This window comes from Protomyctophum bolini, assembly GCF_963924005.1.
Source record: "Protomyctophum bolini genome assembly, chromosome: 14".
NCBI lineage: Eukaryota > Metazoa > Chordata > Actinopteri > Myctophiformes > Myctophidae > Protomyctophum > Protomyctophum bolini.
In genome coordinates this window covers 24,793,656-24,809,403 of record NC_137875.1, presented here as the reverse complement: position 1 = coordinate 24,809,403, position 15,748 = coordinate 24,793,656, and the positions used below count along the sequence as shown (strand labels likewise).

The 15,748-nt window shown below is 43.6% G+C and overlaps 1 protein-coding gene across 7 annotated transcripts in view; it reads left to right on the top strand.

The window, feature by feature from the left end:
* dst (dystonin) overlaps positions 1-15,748 on the top strand; it is a gene marked incomplete at its 5' end in the record, with an annotated part of 146,716 nt that overhangs the window by 108,809 nt on the left and 22,159 nt on the right. For all 7 annotated transcript variants that reach the window (XM_080781613.1, XM_080781614.1, XM_080781619.1 and 4 more), the window contains 19 exons: positions 3,737-3,898; positions 4,181-4,351; positions 4,733-4,899; positions 5,434-5,593; positions 5,839-6,165; positions 6,503-6,587; positions 6,990-7,231; positions 7,456-7,662; positions 8,316-8,435; positions 9,354-9,461; positions 9,579-9,797; positions 10,250-10,453; positions 11,040-11,271; positions 12,360-12,586; positions 13,236-13,358; positions 13,482-13,583; positions 14,238-14,339; positions 14,618-14,791; positions 15,256-15,411. In XM_080781613.1, coding sequence (XP_080637739.1) covers positions 3,737-3,898; positions 4,181-4,351; positions 4,733-4,899; positions 5,434-5,593; positions 5,839-6,165; positions 6,503-6,587; positions 6,990-7,231; positions 7,456-7,662; positions 8,316-8,435; positions 9,354-9,461; positions 9,579-9,797; positions 10,250-10,453; positions 11,040-11,271; positions 12,360-12,586; positions 13,236-13,358; positions 13,482-13,583; positions 14,238-14,339; positions 14,618-14,791; positions 15,256-15,411 — 3,288 coding nt within the window. The remainder of the gene's footprint in view (positions 1-3,736; positions 3,899-4,180; positions 4,352-4,732; positions 4,900-5,433; positions 5,594-5,838; positions 6,166-6,502; positions 6,588-6,989; positions 7,232-7,455; positions 7,663-8,315; positions 8,436-9,353; positions 9,462-9,578; positions 9,798-10,249; positions 10,454-11,039; positions 11,272-12,359; positions 12,587-13,235; positions 13,359-13,481; positions 13,584-14,237; positions 14,340-14,617; positions 14,792-15,255; positions 15,412-15,748) is intronic.

Genomic DNA, 15,748 nt, shown 5'->3' with positions numbered 1-15,748 from the left:
TGACTCCATTGACAACGTTTCCTAATTGTAAAACATCCTCTGTCTGTGGTAATAATGACCTAATGTTATTCACAGCCATTCTCTGGAGAGACTGATGACCAGTGTGGTCGAAATACCTTTTCCGCCCCTAAGTAATTTCATATGTCCTTTCCACAACCTTTGGCCTGAATTTCCCCTATTAAGAAACAATATTCACATTCAAAATAAATTCTAAAGTAATAGTCATTCAGGATGAGTGCAGTGGCCAGTGGAGGACTATAGATGAATAATTTGTCTTTCTTAATTCAATGTACGGATTATGTAAAAACTCTGTGGGAATCGGTCACTGAACATCCTCTCTAAAATCCCACTACATCTCTTTAACTGCTTATTCTCTCTGCCATCTCCTCTCGATCACGGACACCGTTATCCAACTCCTTCACCTACCTACCTACTGTCTGTGGTGGTGCAGAGAATCCAGGAAACTAATAAATTCCTTTCATTATCGCTCCCTCTCTCTCTCCCTCTCTCTCCTTTTTTCTTTTCTTCTCTTACCCCGGTCGCTGGACATAAAAAGCCCCTTCATGCACTTGGCAGAGCTGTTGGTGTTAAATTACCTGGGACCTCTGCCTCCCTCAGCATTCCACAGTAATTAAGAATATCTGCAGGGTCCACAGCAACCATCCACCAGAAGAGAAAAAAAACAAAACAAAGCAAGGGAAACCAAAAAGAGAGAGGAAAAAAAACGTGTGTATCTATTTCAGCCTGGTGTGATGTCATCAGAATGGGAGCTGCTGCTGCCTGCTGGTCTATCATGGTTGTTAGATTTTTTCTTTTTGGTAGGGTGGGTCCTGCCCTCCCTCCCTCAGTCCCCCAGCCAAACTGATAGAAAGAGAATGAAAGTGAGTGATTGTGCTTGGATGGAGAGGAGCCGGGCTTTAGAAGTAAAGTCATATGGGCCATGCAGACATAAGGGGGTGGAGGGTATTAAGGGGGGGGGGGGGGGGGTAGGTGGGTCACGCTTCCACCAATCTACTTGTGTCTGAGCAGCCCTCAGCACAAAATAGAGTTGTGGCAGATGTTGCTTGAATAATGACCGGGGGGCGGGGCCTGTAGCCCTCTGCCAGGAGGCTGTCTGTCATTGCAAGAGGAGCGATGAGAGAGGGAGGACAAGCTTTTTTGTTTATCCAGGAGTACCGGCTTTTCCTCAGAAGTGGCCCCTAGTTGTGTATTTTTTGTACAGCCCTACTGGATTTATCTCTGGATATACCACTTTGCACTTTTCCTCCGCTTGGCCTATTATGTGGATGCTCTGGGAATATAAAACACAATAAGCACTTTGGACCGGGGAAACAATGATAAAGTTTTGTCAATGCAAAACGAAGAGCCAGGAAGAACATTCTTTGAGGATAGGTGACTTTGCTGAATGGCTGGACTTCCATTCTTCATGTTGACTTCGAGCTGCTATTTATCACCTCAGTTTGGGCAATTTATTTTTAATAATGTACAGTGCATCTATTTTCTGATGCCAATTCATTTTGCTATTCACAGTAGATCAGCATTTTAAGTATTACGTATAGTAAAATAGAAAAGAAAACGGAAACTCTTTGGGAGCAATTATATATGTTGAATGTTAAACATTTGGTATTTATTACTTTGCTTCTCATTTCAGAGACAGCAAGTCAGTTGATATGTTTTATACAACTGTTTTTAAGCACAATTGTTTTTTTTGTTGCAAATGGTGCATTTGCACTGAAACGGCAACATACTCACGCCTCAAAGAATATTGCTACGTTTTAAGTAGTGTTTATCTTCCCGTCTCGTCACCGATATAGCAGCGTGTTTAGGATGGGCAAACCTTTGAGCAGACCAGACTGTCTCCGTCAGAACCCGTCCTGTGTGGGTAAAGGCGAGGAGGAGGACATAAACATTGACGACTGCTATGTGCCTCAGAGGTCTATCTATGACACCGTGCGTCTCAACGAGCAGATCGACTCGGGCTCTAAAGGCAGCCTGTCGTCGCGTCACTTCTCAGGTACTCTGCCCTACACACACCGCACGCTGGACTTCAGCAGCCTGTGTGGAAACGGAGTTCTGTCTTCCTCCAGCGCGTTTGAGCTGCGGGGCCGCAAACCTGCCGCACTTGACGAGCGCGCCGTCTTCGACGGACTGAAACTCAACGGCGATGTCATTAGGGGCGCCGAAACGGCTGTGTCCAAGCCACGTCTCCCGCCGGGAGGGGAGAGGAAGGACCAGCCTCATCAACGCAGGTCCTGGCGGGCTTTTGCCCCGACGAACCTCGCAGAGTACGCCAGTCGCAGCGGTACCTTGTGCACGGATGGCGTTGAGAGGCAGAGGCTAACCAACGGCAGGAGAGGAAGGAGTATGACCAGTTCACTGACATCCGAGGAGGACTCAGGCCTGTACAGTCCCACCGTGGAGAGGGAACGCCACGCTCATCGATCCCACAGGCGGACGGGGCCCGGCACCAGGAGCCTCTCCTCCTCCGAGGCCATGCACGTGTCAGGGGACCTGAAGACGGGACGGTCCCTCAGCTCCGGTCAGGACGAGTTCCCTTTCTCTCCGGCGAGGGAGCACCTGTACAGGTCCCTGCGTCACAGCAGCAGCCTGGTCCAGGAGCCCCAGCGGGGGGGCGGCGGCTCCTCCTGCATGATAGACTTCAGGGAAACGACGCAGGCCGTCTCCAACGGCGAACACAGATACGCCGTACTAGGCAGGGCATCTTTAGGCTCAGCACCTAGAACTCACAACGGAGGCTCTGGGAGGCGTTCCAGGACACTAATGGGCTACGATGAGTTGTCCACCGCTGAGTTGCTGGAGGACGTGTCACCTCAGGAGGATTGCGAGCTTCTGAGTGTGGTGGTGACGCAGCCAGAGGCGTACGGAAACAACGCACCCCCTGCCGAGCGTCCCCCGTGGCGCTCTGACGCGTGCGACATGCGACACGGAGCGACCAAGTTCAACATGGAGGACCTGGAGGAATTCCTCCAGTCGGTCGAGGCGTGTTTGCCGAATGGCAGTGTCCAAGCGTTCCAGCACTTAGGAGAACATGACATAGAAAACCTATTGACTGCCATAGCTGCATGTCCTGAAATGGGACTAGCAGGCTTCTTCTCCCCACAACAGGTGCCCAAAAATAGCATCTTCCTGTATGTTTGGGTGTTTGTTGATTAAGTGATCAAGCATGTGTTCCGCGCTGGATAGATATGACACTGTAGATTAGTGTTTCCAGGCTGCGGCTCAGCATGTACAGTACCTCACATATCAGATTACACAATGACTGAATTAGGTTTAGCTCACTAGTTCAGCTTGGGAGTATGTCTGCGTGATCCTGCGCAGCTGTGCTTTAACTGATAGTCATGCTCTCTGCGTACAGTAGGCTGCTGGTCGACCAGCTATGAGTGAGCTGTTTATGTTGGCCTGGAGATTAAATGAATGCAGTCATTTTTCAGAAATTGGCACCGCAAATTAGATTTCTTTCTATAATTCACAGATAGTGTTCATTTTAATTAGTAATTTATTTTGTGCCATTTTGAGTAATATCCATCAATGCATGTAAAGCATTGTTGAAAGCACCGCTCTTATTGGAATAACGCTTCTGTACAATTCATTCTCATTTTACCTGAACAATTGGATAGGATAGAAACATAACCTCTATCAGTCATCGCTAAACAAAGTTCTTTGTTTAATTCATGTGAGTACTTAGTTTGTTTTCTTGTGTTGCATTTGGCCACAGGTATTCCAAAAAGAGGAGATTGATCCAGTGCATTCCCAAATTCAAGACATCAACTCCCTGGGCCAGGGGCTGATCCAGAACGCTGCTAAAGGCTCGTGTACCAAGGACCTGGAGGCTGGTCTAGAGGATGTCAACGCAACATGGAACACCCTCAACAAAAAGGTTCATGGTCCTATTCTGATCTCTCTCAAACTGGACTTACATACAAAGGAATTCATGTATTTATGTATTTAACCCATTAAGACCTGAGGCCGACTCTACAAAATGTCTTGATGATATGCATTTGGTCATGGACTCTCCCAGAAGAGAAGATTTGTGTTGTGTTGTGTTGTCTTGTTTGAGTAATTGAAATATTCTCTTGCAATGTGTACTAGTGAAGTAGTTTTACTTGACCTCAATAGGCGACATCTATAATTAACAGGCTGCTCTTTACATGTGCTGTAGATTGCCGAGCGCTCAGTCCAGCTGCATGAAGCCCTGTTGCATTGCGGGAGATTCCAAGACGCTCTCGAGTCACTGCTCAGCTGGCTGACTGACACAGATGAGCTGGTGGCCAATCAGAAAGCTCCCTCTGCAGAGTTCAAAGTGGTGAAGGCACAAATTCAGGAGCAGAAAGTAAGCTGATGTCATGTGGAGTAAACATATAAACCACGTACTTTCACACACACACACACACACACACACACACACACACACACACACACACACACACACACACACACACACACACACTCATACACACTGCCCTGGCTATGTCAGACTTTTCCGTTTTAACTCTAGATAATTCACACGGCACAATTGCTAGTGGACATCCATCTTGTTTTAATGGCATCCATTGTTAAACATGGACGCAAGCCATTAGGCTTGTAGTTGAATCTAATGGACACATAATTTGTTTGCACTCGACCATGGCTTTGTTACCATGTGAAGCAATGCTTGTAGTAAAAACCTGATGAAGAGGCTCTACAATTCTCCTCCTCTGTTTGTCTCCGACAGCTCTTGCAGAGACTCCTGGATGAGCGCAGGCCAACTGTGGAGCTCATTAAGAAAGAGGGAGACAAGGTTGCAGAGCTGGCAGAGTCTGTGGATAAGGACAAGGTTGTAAGGCAGATTGAATGCCTAGGGCAGAGGTGGGACTCTCTGCTGAAGAAGGTAGAAAACAGGTCTGTGTTAACACTTGTAATATTATACCTTTAAAAATGTGCTCCTTCCATCACAGTGACTATTAGTCTAGCTATCCAGTTACTGGAGAGATGCCCAAAGTAAATCTGAATTTTGATATATCATCTTCATGGTCATTTAAGACCTTCAAATTGCATCTTCTTCTGCCTTGCTTGAGAAAATTGCTTTAGGTGGAAAAATAAAATATTACAATGGGCCAGGTGTGTGACAATGACTGTTCATTCTTCTCAGCCAGTTCCACGGGGCATTGAATAAACTGTACATTGTAGCAGAAGTGAATTTTTTTTACATCTCATATTTTGATGTCATCTGTTCCAAATCCCCTTTGGGGTGTATTGGCACTGTATATTTGATCAATGATTTAGGTCGGATGTGATTTCACTCATTATGTATGACAACGTCACTCACTGACTAATAAGGCGCACAGGTTACATACTGTACGTTGCACATTTACAGATGATATGTGTCGATTATTCTCTCTTTTCTCTGTTGTTCCTTGGTTATCATTTCGCCAGGCAAAAACAGCTGGAGAGCATCTTAGTGGTCACCCAACAGTTCCACGAGACCCTGGAACCGCTGTCCGATTGGCTCACCGCCACAGAGAAACACCTGGCTAACTCTGAACCCATCGGCACACAGACGTCGAAACTGGAGGAACAGATCTCCCAGCATAAGGTATCATGCGTCACCGTGTCTTCCCTTCCCAGCAACCTCTCTGATGCTTCATGATGTTGTTTTTAGTTGTTTCTCGTTCATTCATTTTGTTAATTTGAGTTTTTTGTGCATCTTACATTTCCCATTTCATATTATTTTCCATTGGTTATCTTTTAGTTATTTTTCTGTTGTGTTTCATATTTTTGTTTTGTGTTTGTGTTGTTTTCCCCCTCGTTGTGTATGCGTGTGCGTGTCTGTGCCGTCAGGCCTTAGAGGAGGAGATAATGAATCACAGTAAAGACCTGTATCAGGCTGTCAGTTTTGGTCAAGCCCTCCGAGCCGTGAGCTCGGTGGACGACAAGGCTTTGGTCCAGTGTAAACTGGACGCCGTGCAGGCGGGGTACATAGAGCTGCAGGAGCGCTACAGGAGGAAGGCAGAGATGTTGCAGCAGGCCCTGGCCAACGCGCGCCTCTTTGGAGAGGACGAGGTGGCCTTCATGAACTGGCTCAACGAGGTGCACAGTAGGCTGAGCGAGGTGTTGGTGGAAGACTACAAAACAGATGTTCTTGAAAAGCAGCTTACCGAACAACGGGTATACACACACACCACTCCTCCTCCTCCTCAAGCCTAACATTAAGTTATCCATTTGTTTACATTGCCTCAGTTGGTTATGTTCATTTATGTGTCATTCTTTGTTCATGATTTCTGAAAGGGAAAGTCTCTTAACCACTTAAGCCCTATTTTATCCTTTGGCTATCCAAATTTGCCCGATCTATGTACAAGAGAGCTCACAAAAACACATAAATTGTGATCTGTTTTGAGCTTGTACAGTAGATCTGCTATTTTACCCAAATTGCGATAAATAGGGTTAATGTGGTAATCTTGCCAGCCATAGTGGATTTCTAAGGATCATCTCTCCTTCATTCCAGGCTCTACAAAAAGACATTGAGTTGAGGAAGCAGAATGTTGACCAAGCCATTTACAATGGACTGGAGTTATTGAAGCAAACAACAGGTATGGATGGCTGTGATGTTGTCAGATATTGTATTAGCAGGCTGATGATAACACAGTCAAGTTTTGCACTGAACATGTGCTCCTTATGAGTCGAATTCAACTGTTTTTCAGGTCTTGCAGGTCTCTCACTTTCTGCCCTAGGTTTCATGTCTTTCCACACTCTCCTATCTAAAATAAAGCAATTGAAAAATAATCCAATTAAAAAAGCAGGCAAGCTGTTCCTTCGTGCTTAACTGTAAGGGCCAAGGCTTATGTTGCTGTTGTCCATATGCAACTGAATTAGTATAACTAACATATTTATACTTACCATATGCAGCTTTTAACAGAAGTACTTTCCCATTTCCTACACCACCAAAATACATTCCACACATGAATCAATTATAATCACCTTTGTTTTGGCAGGTGACGAGATTGTTGTTGTCCAAGGCAAACTGGATGGAATCAAAACAAAATATGCTGAGATTAAGAATATGAGTGATGACGTGTCCAGAACCTTGGAGCGGGTTCTCACTCTGTCCACCAAGCTGCAGAATACACACGAGGAGCTGGACTCCTGGCTGGGGAACGTCGAGGCTGAAGTCAGTGCCTTCTCTACGCAATATCCCACGGGAGAGCAGCTTACTCGCACACAAGATAGACAGAAGGTAAGGCTTTCATTTTTTGGTTTGTTTTTGCTCCCCACTTAAAGGAGTAGTTCACCCAAAAAATATGTATTTTCTATCAATTACACGCCCCATGAAGCCTTGAATTCAAGGAGACTTGTTTTTGTCGCATTCCTAAGCCAATAATTTGATGACCAGTGGAGTCTATCCGGAAGGAGACTCAAAGAGTCTCCTACTGACCGATGCTCATTCTGTGCCATGTCCAGGTCTTATTAAAGGAGGCCAAAGAGAAGAAGGTTCTGATGGATCAGTTGAACGATCTGAATGGCTCTCTAATGGATCTCCTCCCGTGGAACGCACGCGAGGGGCTGGAGAAGCTGGTGACCGAGGATAATGAGCGCTACAAATGTGTCAGCGACACCATCACTCAGCATGTTGACCAGATCAACGCTGACATGCTTAAATCCCAGAAGGTAAATCCAAAATGTAAACACATCGGTGGCTTTGTGTCTTCATCAAAGTGTTTAAGTGTTTAACCTCACTTGTTCCCTGTGAGATTTGCTGTATGATTATGATCATCATAGACAGATGCTTGGTTCCTTGTTTACCCATTATCCTAGATTCCTTGAGACGCTACATCGTTCTCTCTACATTCTACTTATGTGACTACTACTGTTTGTTGACTAGGGTTCATTCTTACTCTGATTTTGCACTTGTGAGTCACTCTGGATAATGCCTAAATTGTAATGATGTCACAATGTTGTTATTGTTATTTCAAGCAGTAGGAGTAATTGTGGTTGTGGTAGTACTGTGCCAAAGTATTGGAGGATTTACTACACAGTAACATCTGGACTGTTAAGAATTAAATTAACACCCCAGATTTTACTGTGTACGACTAAAACAGCCAACCTTTTAATTCATTTGAAAACAAACTATATCAAAGTAGTTGCCACTTCTTCAAAACCACTAGTTCAGATGCAGACCTTCAAATGTAGAAGAGAAGAACAAAGTTCTTCAGCGCACACTGATGCAATCTGGGCCTTTTATTTGTACATATAAAATATGTCAATACTACTGCAACAGAGTCACTAGAGATGTCTATTTTGGTTTCTTTGTTTGTTTCCAGTTTGAACAAGCAGTGGATACTGAACTTGCCTGGCTGACTGAAGCAGAGAAGAAGCTCTCATCAATGGGAGAGATCAGACTGGAGCAAGACCAGACCACAGCGCTGCTACAGGCACAGAAGGTCAGTCAGTGTGTCACACTGGGTCTAACTAGCCATTTAAAGCAGTGCTTTTTTTCCAAGGTGCATTATTTATTCAGCATTTGGGCCACAGACCACCATTTGATGAGATTTAGTCTCTCAGACCCAAGGCTTAAAATATTTTGTTGGATAAGATTTTGTCCACAATTCCATGCTGTATTGATTTGGTACCATAGTAGAGATAACAGGCAAAAACGTTGATCAAAATAACAATTCTTCTACATTCTCAAATTGTGTGTTCGTATTAATTAATGCAGAATTGCAGATGATTAACAATAATAATGAAACATATTTGGTTCAATTTCAAGCTCTCAATAGTTAAAAATCTATAAGGGTCCATTTGGTTACCGACTCTCCATCATTTAGCTGTGGACCACCTGGAACTCCTTCAAGGACCACTGGTGGTCCCTACACAGCTAGTTTAGATCCACTGATTTAAATTTTAAACCCTATACTATTCCCCACGGATCCACAAACTCATAACGTGTCAAGTTGTGATGGGTTGTGGGTTTCTAGATCTGCTATTTTTATATTAGATATTATGACATGCCCAGAATAAAATAGGGGCGTTGGGTTTGAGTGGTTAAGTCTAAGACTGGTGTCCCTTTTTTGGGAATGTCATAATAAGTGAAATTGTTCCACATTTTCAAATTGTTTAAAAAAAGCAAAAATAGATGAAAATTCTAGACAGTGCAAGCTCGTACAAGACTACTTTCTCATACCATCTTACAACCATTGTAAACACATGATTGTGTGTTATGTGTCTCTTTTATTTACAACTAGACTACTAGAGCCAACATCTGATGAGGATATGTGTGAACTTAACGTAACATAATGTAATGTAACGTACCGTAACTTAATGTACCGTAACGTAACGTAAAACCTCTCCTGTCTCTCCAGGGCTTTTCTATGGACATCATGAGACATAAAGATACTGTGGATGAGATAGCGAAAACAGGCAAGGCTATCATGAACAGCAAAAACCAGGCTGAGAAGGAGGCAGTGAAGGTAATACTGCAATATCGCTTTGATTAGACAAGAATTCAGTGAAAATCATTCACATACACAGTGTTCACCACCGATGGAACAGTTTCACAATTCTCTGTTTTTCTTTACATTGTTCAGGTCAAAGTTGACACCCTGTTGGAGAAGTACAGTGCTGTAAGTCAGCTGAACTCAGAGCGCTGCCTGCAGGTGGAGCGAGCCCATTCTCTGGCGGGCCAGTTCTGGGAGACCTATGAGGAGATGTGGCCATGGCTTCAGGAGACCCTGACCACCTTCAGCCAGCTGCCCGTCCCGGCCATCGAGTACGAGGCTCTCAGGCAGCAGCAAGAGGAGCTCAGGGTGAGAGCTCATCCGCCACAGTCCATCAGTGCATTTAGAACTACATTTTTGGGTTCAATGCAGATCCAGATTTTGGACAGTCCTAGACCACAGATGTTAAATGTTTAGAGATATTTTTGTCAAAAAAGTGAAAATGTTTCTAATCAATCAATCAAAAACAATTCTATTTGAGAAGAAAATAACTTTTTGATTGATAAAAAATTCACATAAACTTAACCTTGTTTTATTTAACCACTTAAAGCTTACTTTGTTGTGAGCTTATAGATATGGTATTTATGATTATATTATATATGATTGCGACACATCAACTCAATATAAATGTCATACGAAAGTGAAATAATGGCCAATATATAAGTCAAACTGATATATTGGCTGCGCTGGTAGTGACAAAAATGTCAGAAGTCAACTTTGTTTCAGGAAATATCACTTAAAATGGCATATCTCCACTACAGCAAATGCGAGAGCTGATTGCGGAGCACAAGCCCCACATTGACAAGATGAATAAGACGGGTCCTCAGCTGCTGGAACTGAGCCCAGTGGAGGGCGCTGCCATCAGAGACAAATACACCGCAAGCGACCAGCTCTATACGCAACTCAAAGCAGATGTCAAGCAGAGAGCCGCCACTCTGGACGAGGCCCTCTCCAAATCCACGCAGGTAGTTTACCTTTTACATGTTGAGCACATACTTTATTTATCAGTTTGTTTTTACTAGAGCTATCCAGGGTGTGACATACAGGGGGTCTCCAGGTGTAAATTATAGCAACATACAATAGTGAGAATTCAGATACAAATGGAATCAGCCTCCAACTTTTGTACTGTACATGCCTTGCAAAATGAAGCAAGGCACATCGCTCGGAGGGTGGATAAAGCAGCATTCTATAGAAAATAATTTAAAGTTGCACAAGTTGTTTGGGGGCAGTTATGGGTTAAACCCTTACTTGCTGTAGTAGTGTATACACACACACACACACACACACACACACACACACACACACACACGCATACATACAGAAAAACTTTTCAGGATTCAAATTCAAAAGTAGTTGATCTTTTCAAGCTTGTTGTGGATCTGCTACTTTTGTATAGGATATATAAGCAACATTTTCAACGTTTGGGACATTTTGGACTACTTTTGACTACTTTTTTGCAATATATTGACATGCCCAAAATACAGACGCCAGGTTGAAAGTAGTTGACTGAGCTCACCTCTTGACCATCTCCTCTCCCATGTTCTCCTACAGTTCCATGATAAGATTGACCCCATGCTGGAGTCCCTGGAGCGCATCGCTGAACGCCTGCGTCAGCCTCCCTCCATCTCAGTGGAGGTGGACAAGATCAAGGAGCAGATAGCCGAGAATAAGAGCGTCTCTGTGGACTTGGAGAAGCTGCAGCCTTCCTACGACACGCTGAAGCAGCGAGGCGAGGAAATGATCGCAAGATCTGAAGGGGCCGACAAAGACATATCTGCCAAAGGTATTGTGTTTCCTCTTGATTTATTCATGATGTGATTTTACGGTTCAGCCTTTATTTGATAACTAACCTCCCTTAGAGGCAGTGCTTAATTTGTAAATTATTAGGTGCCGGAGCTCATGAATCCCCCACACCACCTCACCACCTCACCCAGCTCGGTTAACAACACCGAGAGATACTAGAGACTATAGATGCACATCCGTGTAATGTTACTGTTAATTTACTACTGTCAAAAAGGACAGAGAGGACACACGTTTACCTGATACAACTACTTTGACATGAGAGGGAGGCGGGGTGTTATTTGCGGAGTCCTCTCCTCTGCAAGTAACGTAGTGAGCATAGGAGTCAGGAGGCTCACAGGCGCGAACCATTTTTCTAACGGCAAATAATAAAGTGTTGAGGCGATTGACCGTAACTTGAACTTCAACTTGAACGTAACTCAGTTTAATTTCATCCGAGTTTCATCATCAGTTACATCAGTTTCACCCGGACATTGAGGGGAAAATGTGAAAGATGAATTTATAATAAATAGCCTAAAATACAAAAACGTATGCTATTGCATGTGCATTTGAGGTGACACGGCACCTTCTAGATTTCCCAGGGAGCAGCAGGCAGATACCAGAGCTCGGCTCCGGACAGCTCCGGCACAAATTAAGCCCTGAATTAATTTTTAACTTAATTTGAGGGGAAAAGGCCATGTGGTCAATTAGTCATGCAAATGGTTAGGGTTCAAACATATTTTTTCCATGGAAATCTGCCCCATAGCTTTTTTTTTTTTTTTTTAAGTACATTTTATTCAAAGAGTATGACATGTCATTTTCACAGACAGAGAATAAGCCCCATAGCTTTTTAGATATATTGTGGTATATTGTGTGTATGACATGTTTCACTACAAGTGGTGCTAGAGTAAAGGCCATAGGGTTACCAAAATCAGTAGGGGTCATCCTCCTGGGATTGATATCCTGTTTAGAACCAAAAGTGTTGGGCGGACCAAATGGCATCTCCAGGCTTAGAGAGCTCTGCCGCTAGCTGGGAACCAACCAACCAACCAACCAAACAAACTTGAATTACTATTTCTTTGTTCATCCAAGCTGTCCAAGACCAGCTGGATCAGATGGTGTTCCTTTGGAACGACATCCAGGCCCTTTTGGAGGAGAGGGAAGCTAAACTGCTGGATGTGATGGACCTGGCAGACAAGTTCTGGTGTGACCACTGCGCCCTCATCTGCACCATCAAAGACAGCCAGGATCTGCTGAGAGACCTGGAGGAGCCTGGAGTGGACCCCTCAGTGGTTAAACAGCAGCAAGAGTTTGTGGAGGTTAGGAGTTTATTTGTTTTTTCTGTCTGATTCTGAACATGGAGTTGTACTACAACACCCATAATTCAATGTGATGTGTTTTTTCTAGAGCAGTTCTCATGGATTAGGAGTAGGGGTTTCAAAACCTATTTGCTCGAGACCCAAAAGAGAAATTTGATGTCTCCCTGGGACCCAAGACCAGGAAAATAGCCACACAACGCAACAAATTATTATTATTATTATAAACAATAATGTAGGAAACAGGAAATAAAGGGATATTTACTAATAAAAAAGGGTCCATGACCCAGATTTCGGAACCACTGTTCTAGAGCAGTAGCCATTACCAATCGTCGTGGCCCCTAGTAGCATATGTGACTACTGTACTGTACTGTATGTACTGTGCATCACAGTGCAGACCATCCATGGTACTACATAGATTGGCTGCCTTAGCAATACAGAGATCGTTAATGGTCTTTTCACCATCATTAATTCTACTGAGATAAGAGATAAGATTGAAAGACAGTGGAGCATTCCATTAATTTAATTAGTCGTGCACATTTCACACTGTCTAACGTAAGTTGTAATTTTCAGCCAAGTTTATGACCCAGTAAAAGCTGTGACGGATTGATTCTCAGGTTTAAACATCAGTTCTCTTTCTTCATCCTCTCAGGGATTTAAGGAGGAGATTGAAGGGCTTCAAGAAGAGCTTGATGTGGTTCGAAACCTTGGGGCAGAACTTCTGGCCGCCTGCGGGGAACCTGATAAACCTGTGATGAAGAAAAGTATTGATGAGGTAATAATGATCCTCAGTAAACGTAAATGTTTTAGTTAAACGTTTTACGACGTGGAATACATTCTGCAAGATTCTCACGTCTTCATACTCTGACAAGTATTCCTGTGTTGTTGTTTTTTCCAGGTGAACACGGCGTGGGAAAACCTGAATAAGACATGGAAGGAGAGGGTGGACACACTGGAGGAGGCCATGCTGGCTGCTATGCACTTTCAGGACGGGCTACAGGTACTCACATTCATTGTCTGCTGTAGTATAGAACCTTGACACCATTCTCTAGTCTGTTTACCCCGACACGTGTTTGTGTTTAAAACAAGGGGGAGAGATGTTTTAGGGGTTGGGGTTTTGGTGACACCAAAACCCTAACGCCTTCTAAATTAAACCCAATACTGACTTTCTTATTAAAAAAAAAAGTTAATAACTTGGTTTCATTTGTAAATTATTTCTCCTTACTGTATATGTCTGTGGTTAGATGATGAGAAGAATAATAAACAAGTTAATTGAAATGTTGATGAGATTTGCAACATAATGTAATGTGGTCTGACATCTATATTTACAACATTGTTTTATGAGAGGACTATTCATTTTACTATGTGGTGGATTGCTATGTTTGGATCAAAATTATGCTTGTGTTTATAAACTGTTGCCAGCTTGTTCTAGCGTGTAATTACGAACCGCCAATATGCATAATGGATCAATATTTAAAGCAGCCTCTTAGTTAATAACATTCAAGTTAAGAGCTTTAAGTACCGGTACATTGTGTATATGTTTTCCTATGGTGCGTCCTATGTCATTTTATTCCTAAAAGAAGAATTAGCAGTATAGGCACAACAATGTATGTGAAATATGACCTCTAACAATGGTCTCTCCTCCCCCACACAGGGTATGTTTGACTGGGTGGACATACTGGACAGCAAACTGGATTCTATGTCACCTGTAGGCACTGACCTGGAAACTGTCAAGCACCAAATTGTAGAACTCAAGGTAAAGTGTTGGATTCCTGTTGTGCTACACCTCGGGACAGAATATTTTCTCATGCTGAAAACAATTGAGGTTGTCTTTTTATCTGACCTGTATATGAATGTGCTTCTTCCACTTTATAGTATTGACATACATTGTACATTGTCAAATACCAGCTGTGTTTGACCTGAATGCATTGAGTTTTGTATGAAATGCTCTAAGTGTGTATAGAACGATAGACCTGTGTCTTTGATGTTGCTGAAAAGGATTGTGTGTGTCTGTGTATTTGTCGCGTTGGCCAGGAGTTCAAAGCGGAGGCGTACCAGCTGCAGATCGAGATGGAACGCCTGAATCACCAGGCGGGTCTGCTGCTGAAGAAGGTGGTGGAGGAGATGGACCGATGCGCCGTCCAGGAACCCATGGCTGAGCTGAAGATGCTGTGGGACAACCTGGACGAGAAGATCATCAACAGACAGGTGAGGCACTAGTGACTAGACTAGGGAGCAGAGTGCTGGTCAATGCTGCTTCATACAGTGACGTTACACTGTAGTGCAGTGGTTCCCAAACCAAGAGAAATTAGACGTTTGCCCGGCACTCAAACTAGTGAAAATAGCAGATCTACAAGCTCACAAAATGTTGCTTCGCACCACGTTGTGAGCTTGTAGATCTGCTATCTTCACATAGCAGATCTTAGATTGCCTTTTTTTGCTATTTGTCATACAAGGAAGTAGAGCTTAAGTGGTTTAATCGGTGTAGCTGAGAATGCACACAAGGCTGTTTTCACATGACCTATATATGTGATGCTGTACTGTGTGTATGGACCATTTTCACACGATCTCGCCATTAAGTTAATGGCAAGGTGCCAACTTGCCACCCTTTCTTTTCAATGCAAAATGCTCTACATGCCGTGTGAATATGGTCTACCTATTGTTTTATCTAGCACAAACTGGAGGCTGGACTCCTGGCCCTGGGCCAGTTCCAGCACGCCCTGGACGAGCTGCTGGCGTGGATGAGCCACACGGAGGAGCTTCTCAACGATCAGAAGAAGGCCTCAGGAGACCCCAAATCCATCGAGATAGAGCTGGCCAAACACCATGTACGTGCACGTGTAGGACACGCCTCCTCTCAATCCGCTCGTTCGCTTTGGTTTTCTTTTGTTTTGATACAAACCAGACCACACAGTGTAGTTTTCACTGACCCTTTGACCTTTTATATCCATGGGATCAGCAAAAGATCAACACACACCATAGTGAAACAGAAACATTATTCTGAAAGGAAATTGATTTGTCTCTCCCTTTCTCACTCTCTCTCTCTGATACTGTACGACCACTATAGTGGTGACTGTTTTGTATTACGATTTATTCCATGTTGTTGAGCTTTTATTTACAAGTAACAAAGTTCTTTAGGACAGACACTCATCAATCGGACATGCT